Source organism: Chiloscyllium plagiosum, chromosome 11, assembly GCF_004010195.1.
Source record: "Chiloscyllium plagiosum isolate BGI_BamShark_2017 chromosome 11, ASM401019v2, whole genome shotgun sequence".
NCBI lineage: Eukaryota > Metazoa > Chordata > Chondrichthyes > Orectolobiformes > Hemiscylliidae > Chiloscyllium > Chiloscyllium plagiosum.
This window is the reverse complement of record NC_057720.1, coordinates 14,922,251-14,940,833: the sequence shown is the minus strand read 5'-3', so window position 1 is coordinate 14,940,833 and position 18,583 is coordinate 14,922,251. Positions and strand designations below refer to the sequence as shown.

Below are 18,583 nucleotides of genomic sequence, written 5' to 3'. Positions count from 1 at the left end.
GCTAGTGCGGCCTCACTTGGAATATTTTGTACAGTTCTGGTTGCTCCATTGCAGGAAGGATGTGGAAGCATTAGAAAAAGTGCAGAGGAGATTTACCAGGATGTTGCCTGGTCTGGAGGGAAGGTCTTATGAGGAAAGGCTGAGGAACTTGGGTCTGTTCTTATTGGAGAGAAGAAAGCTAAGAAAGGATTTAATAGAGAATACAAGATGATCAGAGGATTGGATAGTGTAGACAGTGAGAGTGTTTTTTCCTAGGATGATGACGTCAGCTTGTATAAGGGGGTGTAGCTGCAAATTGAGAGGTGATAGATTTAAGACAGATGTCAGAATCAAGTTCTTTACCCAGAGAGTGGTAAGAGTATGGTATGCCCTACCTGCCAATGTGGTTAACTCAGTCACATTAGGGGCATTTAAGTAATCCTTGGAAAAGCATATGGATGATGATGGGATAGTGTTGGGAGATGGGCTTAGATTAGTTCACAGGTCTGTGCAACACCGAGGGCTGAAGCGCTTGTTCTGCGCTGTATTGTTTAATGTTTTGTGTTCTAAATGTAGCGGTGATGGGTAATGGGACTTGGTACCAGCTGAGTCATGCTCAGTGAATCTTCAAATAAATTTAATGGTCTTAAGGGTAGAATGTGGGAGACCAGCCAATGAAGCATGAGAATATTTGAGTGGAGAGTTAACAAAGGCATGGGTGGCTCAGTGGTTAGCACCGCTGCCTCACAGCTCCAAAGATCCAGGTTCAATTTCAGCCTTGGGTGACTGTCTGTGTGGAGTTTGCACGTTCTCCCAATGTCTATGAGGGTTTCTCCCACAGTCTCAAGATCTGTCGGTTAGGTGGATTGGCTACAGTAAATATGAGGTTACAGGGAGCAGGGTCGGGGTGGGATGCTGTTGAGAGGGTCATTGCAGACTCGATCTGCACTATAAGGATTCTATTAATGACGGTTTCAGCTGCAGTTGTGATTAGACACAGATTAAATTAATTGATGTATGAAGAAAGGAATTTGTTGTCTTAATGATAACACAAATGAGGTCAGAAGCCAATCCTGAGTAAGATCTGATGTCAGTGGTGGGTAAGTTGTTGGAGGGGATTCTGAAAGACAGACCTTACATGCTATCGGAGAGTGATTAGGAATAGTCAGCAAGGTTTTGCATATGGGAAATCATGTCTCACAAACCTGATTAGTTTTTTGGAGGAGGATAAATGAGGGTGGAGCAGTCGACATTGTCTACATGGACTTTAGCAAGGCCTTTGACAAGGTTCCACATGGTAGACTGGTGAGGAAAGTTAGAACACATGGGATCCAGGCAGAGCTAGCCAATCTTATACAAAATTGGCTTGACAGTAGGAGACAGAGGGTGGTGGTAGAGGGTTGTTTCTCTGACTGGATATCTGTGACCAGCAGTGTCCACAGCAAATGATGCTGGGTCCACTGCTTTTTATCATTTATATAAACAATTTGGATGAGAATATAGGAAGCGTGGTTCATAAGGTTGTGGATGACACCAAAATTGGTGGTATAGTGCACAGTGAAGAAGGTAATCTAAGCTTACAATGAGTGGCAGATGAATATAATAATTTAGACAAATATGAGGTGTTTCATTTTGGTAATGCAAACCAGGACAAAACTTAGTTAGTTAATGGTAGGGTCCTGGGGAGTGTTGTTAGCACAGGTTGCAGATGAATAGACCCTTGAAAATAGCATCACAGGTAGACAGGATGGTGATAAAGAGTTTGATGCACTGGTCTTCATTGGTCAGTGAATTGACAACAGGAGTTGGGATGTCATGGTGTACAGGACATTGGTGAGGCCACTTCGGGAATACTGTGTACAGCTCTGGTCACCCTGCTGTAGGTAGAATATTATTGAATTGGAAAGAATAGAGGGTTTAAGTTATAAGGAGAGGCGGGATAGAATCATAGAGTCATAGAGATGTACAGCATAGAAACAGACCCTTTGGTCCAACTCATCTATGCTGATCAAATATCCTAAATTGATCTAGTCCCATTTGCCATTAGGCTGGGATTCTTGTTGCTAGAGCATGAGAGATTGAGGTGTGACCTTATAGAGATTTATAAAATCATGAGCAACATTGATAAAGTGATAGCAAAGGTCTTTTCTCTAACGTGTGGGAGTTCATAACCAGACAGCATAGGGTTAAGCTGAAAGGGGAAAGATTTAAAAAGGACCTGAGGGGCAGTGTTTAAATACAGAGGGTGATGTGTGTATGGAATGAACTGCCAGCGGAAGTGGTAGGTGCAGGTACAGTTACAAAATTTAACAGATATTTGGACAGGTACATGAATAGGAATAGGTTAGACCAATATGGCAAATGCAGATAAATGGAAATAGTTTAGTTTAGGAAACTTGGTCAGCATGGATGAATTGGACCCAAGGGTCTGTTCCCATGATCCATAGAGTCTGTATGACTCTGTGACTCTGTGTAAAGGAATCAAGGGTTATGGCGAGAGGCAGGAAAGAGAAGTTCTTGATAATCAGAGCAGACATGAGCTCATTGAATGGCTGAGCAGACTCAATGGGCTGAATGGCCTACTTGGACTCCGACAGCTTCATGCCTTTTCACATTCCCCTGAAAACAGCACTTCAAACAATGCAGCAGTCCCTTGGTAATGCAGTAGCTGAGATTCTGTGCCTAAATCTCTAGAGAGGAACTTGAATGCAAGATCCTGGAAAAAAGGTCATGAGTAAATCTAACCTATCTACTGTAAGCAGCAAAACAAAATCATCCAGCTTTAAGAATTAGAAATGATGAAATGGATTCAATTAGTTAAATTGCAAACAGAAGGTGCAGATTTTCAAATAAATGAAGTTACATTATTGTATAATACAGTTCTTTTAGCAATAACTGGACAAATTCACTTACATTATTGTTGGATACGTTAAGATATTGTAGATGACTCAGTTTGCTGATCTCATCACCAATAGCAATTAGGTGATTATTGCTGACATCCAGAAGTCGTAGTTTGTGACATAAAAAAAGTTGTGGGGGTATACTTTCAATTCTGTTATTGTTGAGGTACAGTTGTTCCAGATTTGCCAGTGTCCCAATTTGAACAGGTATATATGCAATAGCATTGTGCCAAAGCTTAAGGCAAGAAAGCCATTTCAGATGCTGGAAACTAATAATTTCTTCTATTGTCTTAAGTCTGTTTCCTTTCAAATCAATTTCACGTAAATTGTACAAGCTAAAAATAGAATGCGGAATGCGCTCTAGGTCACAGTTAAGAAGTTCAAGGTTTGTGAGGTTTATCATATTCTTCAAGGTATTGAACACAGTTAGTTTGGTACCTTCATTATCAATGGACAGTTTGTGTAAGAGGAGCCCTGAGCCAGTTACTACTGCCGGAATGTGAGAAAGGCTATTTTTCAAGTAGAGAACTTTTAGATTCTTTAGATTCTCCAGTCCACTTAAAGACGCAAAGTGATTCTTTTCCATTTTTAAGTTGCCAGTTAAATGAAGTTCTGACAAGTTCTTTAGGCTAAATATCCAGCGTGGGGCTTTCTCCATGTCAGTAAACTTGATGTGCAATGTTTGCAGATTTTCAGATAAACAATTCAGTGCCTGTGGGTCCACAGTGGTTGATGTGTGGTAAAGGTGCAACTCTTTAAGGTTCGTAAGCTGAGACATGGCTGTTTGGAATTTGGCTTCAGTTAGAAGATCTAGTTTAAGAACTTCAAGTTCTTTTAACTCAAATACAGCATCTGGGAGTCCACTTAACATGAACAAATAAAGCTCTGTCTTGTCCTGAGAGTTTTTCTGCAGTTTATGCCTTAACCTCTCTGTCGTCCACTCCAGGTTAAGGTTAATCTGTTTCAACTTGTTTTCACTGACCTCTGAAAGGAAGACTGAGAATCGCTTTGAATACAGTGGATCATACTGGTCTGATAAGTGAAGAATGAAGGCAAAGTCATTTCTAATATCCGGAATGTCTCTGTAGCTACTTTCCTCACGAACAGTTTCAAAAGAATATTTCTTCAGTGAGCGTCTGAGCATCCAATATAGACTATAGACACTAAGAGATCCATGTATCACAACCAGTATTGCATAAAAAGATGCTAAGAGTTTGAATATAGTTGCCAAGGAATGGACACATTGATATTGTTGATATCCTGTGAACATCTGTATGTCAATGTTGCAATTGATATCAAAGTTCATCTCAATAATATAATAGGGGATATATGAAATGATAAAAATGAATAGAATGACTTTGAGAATAATCTGTCTCATGTACAACTTGTAGATAATATCCTTTTCTTCAACGTGTGCTTTGAACTTCTTCACCTTTTCAAAGATAGCTTTTGCCTGCTCCCCTTCCTTTCGATCCAGGATAGTCTTTTCATTGGCATCAGTCACGTTGGGCTCCACTCTGCTGGTCAACAATTTTGATTCAAAGTTCGTGGCAGAGAAAGAAGGTTTGGAAGCTTCTTTGGCTTTGCGGTAAGGGTGCTTCTCCCCACTGATCTCAACTGCCTCAGACAGAGCACGCGTTGTCCACGGAGAGTCAAAGCACTTGTGGAGGATGGTGATGAAGTGCTCAAGCCTTGAGCTAGTGCTGGGGTACTTGAACCAGAAGTTGCTGCAAATCAAAAGAAGCAGAGTCTGCCAGAGCACCAGGTAGGGGAAGAACTTGGAAAACCAATGAAGCTGCTTTTCATAACACACAGCATCGATGTATGCGTACTGCTGCCTGTCGAGAAAATTTTTTATCCCATTTAGAGCAGGAGTTTTATTTGCCGTACTGCTAGTATTATTCTCCCAGGGGGCCTTGCAAATGTTGTTGACAATTACCTTGCAGGGAAGACATAGCATTTTGTTCTGAGCAATTTGGAGTGTTCCCCCTAGCAGAGAAATCAGAAGCATCACCATGCAGATGTAATGACTGAAAACATCCCACCATGGCTTTAAAATGCGATAGGCCGTCTGAGGATCTGTCAACCATTTGAACTCGGTCACTGTAAGCATCCCTGTAGCCTGTAAAGCAAAAGCAGAAAAGAAAAAGCCGATGGAAATAGAGATTGGCTCAATATCTTGAGTTTACACCTTGCAGCCTCTTAAACCAGTGGTAAAATGTTGACTTATTACGAACACGATAGTTCAGATGATGTGGTTTGATTGATTAGATCTCTCTTTTTGGGAGATTTCTTATCATTCCTGAGCTGCAATGCTAACTCCAAATGACGTTTGTCTCAAAAACAATTTCCATATGAGCCATATTTAGAAGAAAGAAGGAAATATAGCAGCTTCAAACAGGAATTACACAGGCTCGAAAGATTTCACGCATTTGTTTGAAGGGAAGCCTATCCTTTACAAAAGGATATTTAAATTTTTCTTTAAATTAATTGATCACTTCTCACTGTGGTCACTTGGTGAAAAGAACAAAAACTGGTTTTAATTGACTGAGGTTAACTATAATTTTAAACATTTACTAAACATTCAAACATTTAATTACATTTGTTGTTATCTTAGACAATATCAAGAATCATGTTGAGTTTTTTTTCAAATTCCCAAACTGCATATTTTAGGAAGACAACATTTAAAACGCACAAGAACTAAATTCTTTGCGCCTTGCATTTATCAAACTAAATGCATAATTGATACTTAATTAATTCTTCAGGGAAAACATTTTCACTTTTGTCAAGTTAAGTTTTCCAAACCCTGGTAACATATTCAAAGATTACTCTCAAGTTAAGATTAGAATTTTGATAGTGGTCAAGTTGGATACGGTTAGTACTGTATAAAAGTTAAAATTAGAATGGTTAGGTTGAACTTAAGGGGAGAGTTTCAGTTAGGATTGGGATAAAGGTTATGATAAGGTTTCAAGTTAAATTTAAAATTAGGGTTAGGTTGGAAATAAGTTTAGGGTTAGAATAACAGGGTTTAGCTAAGGTTGGGAATAGTTTTAGTTAAGTGTGAGCATTAAAATTAGGTAACTAATTTGATATGATTAAAGTTGATGAGGAGGTTGAGGTGGATATTGAGAGAGAGAGATTGGGCTAGGTGGCAACAGTCCATAATTTTCACGTGGATTTTGGAGAATCCTTAAGAAGGTCAAGTATGGAATTATAAGAACAAAGTTTCAGAAATCATAGGATAATGGAGAGTTGCTTGGAATGCAAAATTGCAGTAAAATTGACATGAAGAAATTATGTGAAGATTGTGGCTAAAGCTGTCAAACCCTTTATTGAAAATCAGTATGTCTGAGTATGTCGGCAGAAAGAAAAATCTAAATAATTGCCAATCTAAGTCCAGAATGGAATTAAATTCAGGAACCTTTGACTGTCAGTAGGATTGGGAGAGAGGAGCGGTGTGGGGTGAATGGGGGTTGTTTTTCATAAGCTGCTGTATAATCTATTGCAACCATCATGATTTTAACTCTTAACACTCTCAGAAGAGAAAAATGTGGAGTGGAATTGTAACCACAACTGCAACACCCAACAACTCGGTCCCACCCCACCCAGTGAAACCAGAGGCACAGTCATGGGAGGAGGGGGGTGAAGTGTCGCAGAGCAATTAAACAGAAAGAAAAGAGAAACTGCAGACCACTGTTCACCACAAAGGCACCAACATCCCAGTTTAACAGGACAGGGTTGGAGAGGTAGGTCAGTTTTCCAATATTATAAAGAGACCACATGCTTCAAATGAAGGCAGCTGTCTAGATTTAATAGCTGAGGATTCCAGAAGCTCTTCAGCGGAACAGAGGGAAGAGTTGCCAAATCCAAGAGTGTGACCAGCACAATCTCCCCCAATCCCCAATCTACTCAAGATGTTGCTGCTGAGGTTATTGATGGTGGCCATGTAATGTTGGAGTGCAGCCTGTTTCTGGTAGTGACCTTTGCTCGGGACAATCACTCTTGCTCCCCATAGTAATATGCATCCCTCTACTGTGATCTAGTCTCTCCAGGTCCATAAAGGTTTCAATTCTGATTGTGACGGCCCTTATGTTTCCCCCATTACCACCAGCTGTTTCAGTTTTGACAGGACCAGATCTTTCCACGTCAGATATTGTCAGTGGTGACTGGAAGTCTGTCCAGAAAATTTAAAACCATTATAGACTCGTGCCAGTACCATTGGTGGTCTACCTGCCAGTGGGAAGTAGCTCAGTGCATCCACATTTGCTACTTGGCCTCCCGGACAATGTTGGATTCAATAAAAATAGAGAACAGGAGGATTCCATTCAGCCTTTGAGCCTGTTACACCATTCAATGAGATCATGGCTGATCTGTGTCCAACTCCATATACCTGTCCTTGGCATATATTCCTTAATATCTTTGCTTAACAAAAATGTTTCTGTAACCACTACCACCCTTTGTTTATAGAAGTGCTTCCTAACATCTCCCTAAATGGTCTGGCCCTAATTTTAAGATCATGTCCTCTAGTTCAAGAACGTGGAATAAGGAAAAAGGTTAACTTAATGGTAACTATGTACCTACAATAAAGTGGCAAAGTAGTTAGCTATACTGCCTCTCAGTGCCAGGGTTCCTAGTTTGATTCCAGCCTTAGGTGACTGACTGTGTGGAGTTTGCACGTTCTTGCTGTGTCTGCATGGGTTTCCCCTGGGTGCTCCGGTTTCCTTCTACAGTCCAAAGATGTGTAGTGGATTGGCCAAGCTGAACGAGGGTGTTATGGAGATAGGATAGGGAGCTGGGTTTGGGTGGGATGCTCTTTGGAGGGTCAGTGCAGACTTCCTGCGCTGTAGGGATTCTATGATTCAAAATAATCAGCTTATGTATGGGGAGGTAATGGTCTAGTGGCATTATTACTAGATTACTAACTCAAAAACTTAATTAATGTTCTGGGTTCCCAGGTTCAAATCCCACCATGGCAGATGGTGAATTCTGAATTCAATAAAAAGGATTTGAAATTAAGAATCTACTGATGACCATGAAATCATTCTGATTGTTGGAAAGACCCATCTGATTCACTAATGTCCTTTCGGGAAGGAAATCTGCCATCATTAACTGGCCTGACCCAAGCATGACTCCAGACCCAGACCAAAAGCAATGTGGGCAATTAGTGATGGGCAATAAATGCTGGCCTAACTGGAGATGCCCTCATCCTATGAATGAATAAAACATCTACTGCCAATTCATCGATAGTCACAGGTGAGATGCCGGAAGACTGGAGGTTGGCTAATGTGATACCACTGTTTAAGAAAGGTGGTATGGAAAAGCCAGGGAACTATAGACCAGTGAGCCTGACATTGGTGGTAGGCAAGTTGTTGGAAGGAATCCTGAGGGACAGGATGTACATGTATTTGGAAAGTTAAAGACTGATTAGGGATAGTTAGCATGGCTTTGTGCATGGGATATCATATCTCATGAACTTGTTTGAGTTTTTTTGAAGAAGTAACAAAGAGGATTAATGAGGGCAGAGTGGTGGATGTGATCCATACGGACTTCAGTAAGGCGTTAGACCAGGATCCTCATGGGAGACTGTTTAGCAAGGTTAAATATCATGGAATACGGGGAGAACTAGCCAATTTGATTCAGAACTGGCTCAAAAGTAGAAGACAGAAGGTGGTGGTGGAGGGTTGCTTTTCAGACTGGAGACCTGTGGCCAGTGGAGTGCCACAAGGATCGGTGCTAAGTTCACTTCTTTTCATCATTTATATAAATGATTTATATGTGAACATAGGAGGTATAGTTAGTAAATTTGCAGATGACACCAAAATTGGAGGTGTGATGGACAGCAAAGAGGGTTACTTCAGAGTACTACGGGATCTTGATCAGATGGGCCAAAGGGCTGAGGAGTAGCAGGTGGAGTTTAATTTAGATAAATGCGACATGTTGCATTTTGGAAAAGCAAATCAGAGAAGGACATATACACTTAATGGTAAGGTCATAGGGAGTGTTCCTGAACAAAGAGACCTTGGAGTGCAGGTTCATAGTTCCTTGAAAGTGGAGTCGCAGGTAGATAGGATAGTGAAGAAGGCATTTAGTACGCTTTCCTTTATTGGTCAGACCATTGAGTACAGGAGTTGGGAGATCAAGTTGAGGCAGTACAGGATATTGGTTAGGTAACTTTTGGAATGTTGCATGCAATTCTGGTCTCCTTCCTATTGGAAGAATGTTGTGAAACTTGAAAGGGTTCAGAAAAGATTTACATGGGTCTTGCCAAGGTTGGAGGATTTGAGCTAAAGGAGAGGCTGCAAAAACTGGAGCTGTTTTCCCTGGAGTGTCGGAGAGGTATGGACAGGACAAATCGACAAGGTCTTTTCCCTGGGGTGGGGGAGTCCAGAACTAAAGATCTTAGGTTTAAGGTAGAGGAAAAAGATATAAAAGGGATTTAAGGGGCAACATTTTCACGCAGAGGGTGGTACGTGTATGGAATGAGCTGCCAGAGGAAGTGGTGGAGGCTGGTACAATTGCAACATTTAAGAGGCATTTGGATGGGTATATGAATAGGAAGGGTTTGGAGGGATATGGGCCAAGTGCTGGCAAATGGGATTAGATTAGGTTGGGATAGCTGGTCAGCACAGATGAGTTGGACCGAAGCTCTGTTTCCGTGCTGTACATCTCTATGACTCTATGACTCTAATTGTCAGAAAACCCATCTGCTCAATTAATGTCCTTCAGGGAATGAAAACTGCAGTCGCTCCCTGGCCTTGCCGAAATGTGACTTCTGACCTACAGCAATGTGGTTGACTCTTGACAATTACAATGCATCAAGTCATATTTCTGGGCTCTGAGATTGTTGTTCTGTTGGCAAATATGGCTACAGCAACAACCTGTATTTATATGGTGCCTTTAACATAATAAAACACTTCAGAGGACCATTATCAGGCAAAACTTGGCACTAAGCCACATGTGCAGATTAGGACAATTTCAAGCTACATCAATGGGATAAATCTTAAGGAAGAGGGTGAGTTAGGAGACTGAAAGTGGTGCTTTGAATGACAATAAGTTGTTCAATTTCCAACCAATACATCAGATCTAATAAAAGTAAAATACTATGGATGCTGCAAATCTGAATCAAATATCAAAAATGCTGGAGAAACTCAGCAGGTCTGACAGCATCTGTGGAGAGAGAAACAGTGTTAATATTTCAGTCATATTGGACTCGAAACATTAATAAGGTTGATGTTCCTTGAGTTTGACTTGGGCTTTGTTGCTTCTCTTTCTCCAGAGATGCTGTAAGACCTGCTGAATTACTTCAGCATTATCTGTATTTGCATCAGATCGAAGCTGTGCACTCCTGACACATCCAACAGTGATTGATGGTGGATACTTAAACAGCTCACTGGAGGAGCACACTCCACAAGATCCACAGCATCACAGATGCCAATCTCAGCCAATTCAATTCACTCCACCTGATATCCAGATGATATGCCTGTCAATATTTTACCCTTTGTATTGAGGATGTCAGCTCCAAGACCAGCTTTTCCCAAAGCCAAACTGTTGCTGTACAGCAGCAACACTGGCATCTGCTCAACAATATTCAAAATTACCTTAAAAAAAACCAAAGCACTATAAATGCTGGAAATCAGAAACAAAACAGGAATTACTGGAGAATCTCAGCAGGTCTGGCAGCATCTGTGGAGCAAAAGCAGAGTTAAGGTTTTGGAACTCAAGAAGGGTCACTGGACCTGAAAATGTTCAATTTATGTTTTTGTTGTAAACTATCTAGGTCTATCCTCCCCACCAAATATGAGACAAATCTAACTAGGCCAACTATTGCCCTATCTGTCTGCTCTCAACTATCTGTAAAGTGATGGAAACGGTATTTAATCATGCAAAAAGCAGCACTAACTCAGCAATAACCTGCTCATTAACCCTTGGTCTGTGTTCCACCGGGGCCATTTGACTCCTGACCTTTTAGCAATCTCAGTCCAAACTTGGGCAAAACAGCTGAATCCTGGAGGGGAGTTGAGCGTGAAGCTCCCTGACATTAAGGTAGCATTTGAGTGAGTGTGGCATCGAGGTGTTCCAGCAAAACTGGACTCATTGGCTTTAGGGAGAAACCCTCCAGTGTTAGCCTCAGAAGGAAATGGAGGTGGGGGCCATTGACTATTTTCTGTAAGAAATAGATTCTTAATCGGCAAGGACATCAAGGATTATTTAGAATAAATGGGAATGTGGAATTGAAACACAAACAGATCAATTTTGATGTTATTGATTGGCAGATCAGGCTTAAGGGGCCAAATGGCAGCATTTTATTCTTATTTTGTATGTTTGCACACTTGCATAATCAGCACAAATGAACATTACTGTGATGTTTGGAGGTCAAGCATCACAATCCCAGGACGTTCCTGCAGGAGTTCCTCAGGGGAGTGCCTAAAAATCTTCAGCTGCTTCATCAATGACTGTCCTTCCTTCATAAGGTCAGAGATGAGGATGTTCACTGATGATTATACAGTGTACAGCACCTGGACAATATCCAGGCTCGGCCTAATCAATGGTGAGTAACATTTACATCACACAAGTGCCAGGCAACGGCCATCTTGAACAAGAGAGAATCTAACCATTGCTCCATGAAATTCAATGGCAACACTGAATTCCCACAATCAACATTTTTAGGTTACTATTGACCAGAAACTGAACTGGACCAGTCATATAATACATGGGCAGCACAGTGGCTCAGTGGTTAGCACTGCTCCCTCACAACGCCAGGGACCTGGGTTTAATTCCTGCCTTGGGCGACTGTTTGTGTGGAGTTTGCACATTCTGCCCATATCTGCATGGCTTTCCCCTGGGTGCTCCGGTTTCTTCCCACAATACAAAGATGTGCAGGTTAGGTGAATTGGCCATGATAAATTGCCCATAGGGTTAAGTGCATTAGTCAGGAATAAATATAGGGTAGGGGAATGGGTCTGGGTGGGTTACTCTTTGAAGGGTCGGTGTGGACATGTTGGGCGGAAGGGCCTGTTTCCATACTGTAGGGAATCTAATCAGTAACATATCACAACTGCACAAGCAGGTCAGAATTTAGGAATCCTGCAGCAAGTAACTCATCCTGACTTCCCAAAGCCCATCCATCACCTTACAAGGTGAAATCAGGACATGAGTTACTTGCTGCAGGATTCCTAAATTCTGACCTGCTTGTGATGGAATACTCAGTACATGCCTAGATGTGTGTAACTACAACAATACTCAAGAAGATCAGGACCATCTGAGACAAAGCAGCCTGCTTATAGACACCTTGTTCATCAAGTTAAACCTTTGTTCCCTCCAGCATCAATGCACAGTGGTCACAATGTGTGCTATCAACAAGATGCACTGCAGCAATTTTATAGCCTCTTTAGACAATCCCATCTAAACCAGGAACCACTCCCCATCGAGAAAGACAAGGGCATCTGATTCAGGGAAATAACACAAACTGTTGGTTTCCCTCCAGGCCAAACACTGTCCTGACTTGGAAATGTGTCGCTGTTCCTTTATTGTCACTGAATTAAAATCCTGGAATGCCCTCCCTAAAGGCATTGTGTGTCTACCTTCACCAAATGGACAGAATCGGTTCAAGAAGACAGCTCGCTACCACCTACTCAAGGATAATTAAGCGTGAGCAAGAAACACTGGCCTAGTCAGAATTGTCTGCTTCCTGAAAAAGAATAACTTTTAAAAGAATAGGCTTTTGAACACATTTTATCAATTTGATCCATCAAGAAGTAATGAGATGAATAATATTAATCTTTTTAAAGTGGTGGTCAAAAGAAGCATACTAATCAGTGACACTATTCCTCTTGTAGATCTGTTTTATTTATATGTCTGAGCTGTTATGTATACTGTCTTTTAACTGTTATAATACAGTTACTTCAGTGTAACACACAGGCATCATGCAGGACTAATGCCCAAATTCCAAGGGTGTAGCGTGAATCAAAACTCTTCAGAGCCAGAGGCAAGATTGCCACCAACAGAGTTGGTTTGGCATGCTATCAATCATTTTATTTAGAGCAGTGATGTCCCAAACTTTCTCCCAGTCTGATCCCATTTTCTTCGCTCTGGCTTTGTGGGACCTCTTGAGTGAAAACTAAGAGGAGATGTTGAGCCAGAGGAAGTGGTACTGGACCGTTACCTCTTGAAGAGGGTTACAAAGTAAAGTGTGAGAGGTTTTGATGAAAAAGCAGTGTTTCTCCAGAAATAAACAAATCCTCTGACCTATGATGGGAATTGTCTCACAGAAGCAATCAGACTTCAGAGAACTGTCCATTAAGACCATGATGTGGAGATGCCAATGTTGGACTGGGGTGGACAAAATTAAAAATCACACAACACCAGGTTATAGTCCAACAGGTATAGTTGGAAATACTAGCTTTCGGAGCACTGATCCTCCATCAACCACCTGATGAAGGAGCAGCTCTCCGAAAGCTAGTACTTCCAAATAAACATGTTGGACTAAAACCTGTTGCTGTGTCATTAAGACCATGTCCACAAATAAAAATAAAAGGAAAGCCTTTGACAGCTTAATACAGCTGTCAGAAATCAGTCCAAGCTCTATGGCAACCCATTGCTGCCTTGAAGCCTGTGAACCCAAGATTTCACCTTGTGAACCCAATGGGGATTAAGACATGCATTTTGTTTTATTTGTAGGATGTAAATGCCATTGGTTAATACTGATCCCTAATTGCCTTAAGTCAACCAAATTGCTGTGGGCCTGGAGTCATGTGTAGGCCAGACCAGGTAAGCATGGCCGACTCCCTTCCCTTAAGAAAGGGCATTCACGAACCAGATGGCTTTGTATAATAGTGCTTCCACAGTTACCATGGGCTGCAGCGGTTCAAGAAGGCAGCTCACCATAACCTTCTCAAGGGCAAATGGGGACAGGCAATAAATGCTGACCCAGCCAGTGATGCCTATGTCTCATGAGTGAATAAGAAAAAATAAAATTAGAATTGTTTTTTATGAAATTCCAGATTTGTATGTTCAATGGTGCAATACCTTAGCAGGGATGACAGTGGAGGAACAATGTGGATATTTATGGGTATAATGCAGAAGATGTAGGATCAGTTCATTCCAAAAAGGAAGAAAGATCCTATGAGGAGGCAGGGGTGGCCGTGGCTGACGTGGGAAGTTAAGAAGCATATAAAGTCAAAAGAGAAAAAGTATAACATAGCAAAGATAAGTGGAAAAACGGAGGACTGGGAAGCTTTTAAAGAACAACAGAGGATTACTAAGAAGGAAATACGCAGAGAAAAAATGAAGTACGAAGGTAAGCAGGCCAAAAATATAAAGGAGGATAGTAAAAGCTTTTTTAGGTATGTGAAAGGGGAAAAAAATGGTTAAGACTAAAATTGGGCCCTTGAAGACAGAAACAGGGAAATATATTACGGGGAACAAAGAAATGGCAGAAGAGCTGAATTGGTACTTCAGATCTGTGTTCACTGGGGGAGACACAAGCAATCTCCCTGAGGTAACAGTGGCTGAAGGACCTGAACTTAAGGGAATTTATATTTGCCAGGAATTGGTGTTGGAGGGACTGTTAGGTCTGAGGGCTGATAAGTCCCTGGGGCCTGATGGTCTACATCCCAGGGTACTGAAAGAGGTGGCTCGAGAAATTGTGGATGCATTGGTGATTATTTTCCAGAGTTTGATAGATTCAGGATCAGTTCCTGCAGATTGAAGGGTGGCTAATGTTGTACCACTTTTTAAGTAAGGAGCGAGAGAGAAAGCAGGAAATTATAGGCCAGTTTGTCTGACCTCAGTAGTGGGAAAGATGCTGGAGTCAATTATAAAGGATGGAATTACGACACATCTGGATAGCAGTAACAGGATAGGTCAGAGTCAGCATGGATTTATGAAGGGGAAATCATGCTTGACTAATCTTCTGGAATTTTTTGAGGATGTAACTCTGAAGATGGACAAGGGAGATTCCAGTGGATGTAGTGTACCTGGACTTTCAGAAAGCCTTTGATAAAATCCGACATAGGAGGTTAGTGAGCAAAATTAGGGCACATGGTATGGGGGCAAAGTACTGACTTGGATTGAAAATTGGTTGGCTGCCAGGAAACAAAGAGTAGTGATAAACGGCTCCCTTTCGGAATGGCAGGCGGTGACCAGTGGGGTACTTCAGGGATCAGTGCTGGGACCACAGCTTTTTACAATATATATTAATGATATAGAAGATGGTATTAGTAATAACATTAGCAAATTTGCTGATGATACTAAGCTGGGTGGCAGGGTGAAATGTGAGGAGGATGTTAGGAGATTACAGGGTGACCTGGACAGGTTAGGTGAGTGAACAGATGCATGGCAGATGCAGTTTAATGTGGATAAATGTATGGTTATCCACTTTGGTGGCAAGAACAGGAAGGCGGATTACTACCTCAATGGAGTCAAGTTAGGTAAAGGGGCAGTACAAAGAGATCTGGGTGTTCTTGTACACCAGTCAATGGAGGTAAGCATGCAAGTACAGCAGGTAGTGAAGAAAGCTAATAGCATGCTGGCTTTCATAACAAGAGGGATTGAGTATAGAAGCAAAGAGGTGCTTCTGCAGCTGTACAGGGCCCTGGTGAGACTGCACCTAGAATATTGTGTGCAGTTCTGGTCTCCAAATTTGAGGAAAGACATTCTAGCTATTGAGGGAGTGCAGCATTGGTTCACGAGGTCAATTCCTGGAATGGCAGGACTATCTTATGTTGAAAGATTGGAGCGACTGGGATTGTATACTCTTGAGTTTAGAAGACTGAGAGGGGATCTGATTGAGACATATAAGATTATTAAAGGATTGGACACTTTGGAGGCAGGAAACATGTTTCCGCTGATGGGTGAGTCCTGAACCAGAGGACACAGCTTAAAAATAAGGGGTAGGCCATTTAGGACAGAGATGAGGAGAAACTTCTTCACCCAGAGAGTGGTGGCTGTGTGGAATGCTCTGCCCCAGAAGGCAGTGGAGGCCCAGTCTCTGGATTCGTTTAAGAAAGAGTTGGATAGAGCTCTCAAGGATAGTGGAATCAAGGGTTATGGAAATAAGACAGGAACAGGATACTGATTGAGGATGATCAGCCATGATCATAATGAATGGTGGTGCAGACTCGAAGGGCAGAATGGCCTACTCCTGCACCTATTGTCTATTGTCTATTCACATCAAATTTCATCAGTTGCTGCAACAGGATTTAAACCCACTTCCTCCAGAACATTAGCTGAGGGCTTGTGACATTGGATCTGCTCCAACACCTCTATGTATTTAGGGAAGTCTGATTTACAGGCTGTCTCTTGGAAATAATACAAGACAAATACTTAAATTGGTGGAAGCCAGCAGCAGCCTGCCATCCAATTAATTCCCATCATTTCACTGACAATGCATTATTTCTATAATCCTGCAGGAGGAAATAATAGAAAAAGTAAAAGACTACAAGTGGCATTGATGTGACAACATGACAACACTCACTCCTCTGTCTTAAGCATTGTGGCTTGCCAGGATTAATAAAACTGACATGAACCATAACTTGTACTTCAACATCTGCCTGCCCATCAAAGAAAGTCTTAATATAGCACACAATTGATGAATCCTCAAGCAGCCTTACCTGAAGAATAGTTTAGAATATGAAGAGATTAGAAAATCAAGGCTGTTTACTTTTTATGGAATGGTTCCATCATCAGCCAGGGTGTTGTAGGTACTATTCATGGACCTCATAGTGACATTTTTCAGCAGTGGATTGAATCAAAAGCCTCTCTGCATCGTGGCGGTAGAGATTACAATCCAAAACAGCAAGCACAAAACATCCTTCGAAACTCTACAACATATATTCGACCTGGGGGGGTTGAAACAATGGCCATCATGGTTTCAAATGAACATCCCCTACTCTCCCAACCTCAGTGTCTTCAGGATTAGTTTTAGATGATGTTAGAGTTCTGGAGCTTCAGCAATCGATCCATTCACCCTGATGTCAGATTCATTGTGACATCACTGTGTTATAAGTATCTGATGTGAAACTAAACATAGCGACGGGATCCACTGACATCAGCTTAGATTTAAACAGTGAATACGTCCTGTTTCTTTGACTGACGGGAGCTTGGTGCCTCCTTCCCTATCCCTTTCATGACAGAAACTTGCACTTCCCTTTAGAAATCCTGAGAAAACTAAATTAGTCACAGAAAACTCTTTCTTCCCCTCCCACTTTTCTGGTTTTCCAACATGTCAGGAGTAATATGGCTGACCTCTTCCCTGTGGTCAGTCCCATTCTTCCATCTACTGTAGTTGGAAGTATAGAGGGAACACTGTTTATACACCTAGACAACACTTAGACAAGCTACACCAGTAAACTACAAGCCAGTCCATTCACAGAAAAGGGTCCAAGGTGAATGTGACTAGATCAGGTTCAGCTGCCTCAGTGACAGTGGCTGCTATCTTAAAGTAAGTTTAACAACATTGGGAAAAATTCTAGAAGGTTCCTGTCAAACCTAAATGAACACCCAACAATCCACCCCATAATCAGTGCAAACGCCTTTCTTTGTGTCTTAGAGGAGATCTGTAAATTTCAAGTTCTTGCTCTTTTTTCATTCACAGAATGAGAGTATCGTTGGCTAGGCCAGTATTTATTGCCCATTCCTAATTGCCCAGGAGGCAGTCAAGAGTCTACCACATTTCTGCGGGTGTGGAGTCACATGTAGGACAGACCAGGTAAGGATGGTAATTTCCTTCCCTAAAGGACATTAGTGAACCAAGTGAGTTTTGCTAACAATCAACAATGGTCATCATTAGACTCCTAATTCTAGATATTTATTGTATTCAAATTCCACCATATGGGGGACTTGAACCTGGATCTCCAGACCATTACCTGGGTCTCTTGGTTACCAGTCCAGCAATAATACCACTAAATTCATTGCCTCCCAAATCTTGTTGCTGATTCCTAGGCATTGAGGCAAGGTTACTCCCAGTGCAGGATGTCTACAATTTGTTGTTGCAAAGTAATGAACTGCCCCTTCCCCTCTGTTAATCAACCAATGCCAGCATGTCTTCCTCATTGTTGGGACGAGACCTCAAATCTAATTCTGGGCCATGCTCATACCCATCTTTGCAGCAACAATGAATCCTGCTGAAGACTCCCGACAGCCATTTTTGTGGCAGAACCTGTTCTTTCTGTGGTGACTGTAGCCCACCATTTGTTTGCCCTCTCAGTCTCCCAAACTTACCTCTAACAAGATACACCAGTACTATCAGCCTGGAGCCCAGTTACAAGTGGAGTTACGCAGGGATCAGTTCTGGGTCCTCTGCTGCTTGTAATTTTTATTAATGACTTGGAAGAGGAAGTTGAAGGGTGGACTTGTTGGGCCGAAGGGCCTGTTTCCACACTGTAAGTAATCTAAAAAAAAAGATACACCAGTACTATCAGCTTGGAGCCCAGTTACAAGTGGAGTTCCGCAGGGATCAGTTCTGGGTCCTCTGCTGCTTGTAATTTTTATTAATGACTTGGAAGAGGAAGTTGAAGGGTGGGTCAGTAAATTTGCAGACGATACGAAGATTGGTGGAGTTATGGATAGTGAGGAGGGCTGTTGTTGGCTGCAAAGGGACTTAGGTGCAGAGCTGGGCTGAGGAGTGGCAGGTGGAGTTCAACCCTGTCAAGTGTGAGGTTGTCCATTTTGGAAGGATAAATAAGAATGCGGAATACAGGGTTAAC

The 18,583-nt window shown here is 41.8% G+C and overlaps 1 protein-coding gene across 1 annotated transcript in view; it reads right to left on the bottom strand.

Moving 5' to 3' along the window:
- LOC122554744 (volume-regulated anion channel subunit LRRC8B-like) overlaps positions 1-18,583 on the bottom strand; it is a 33,680-nt gene that overhangs the window by 11,627 nt on the left and 3,470 nt on the right. The window contains exon 2 of the mRNA XM_043700121.1: positions 2,893-5,001. Within this exon, the coding sequence (XP_043556056.1) occupies positions 2,893-4,992 (2,100 nt within the window). The 5' untranslated portion in view covers positions 4,993-5,001. The remainder of the gene's footprint in view (positions 1-2,892; positions 5,002-18,583) is intronic.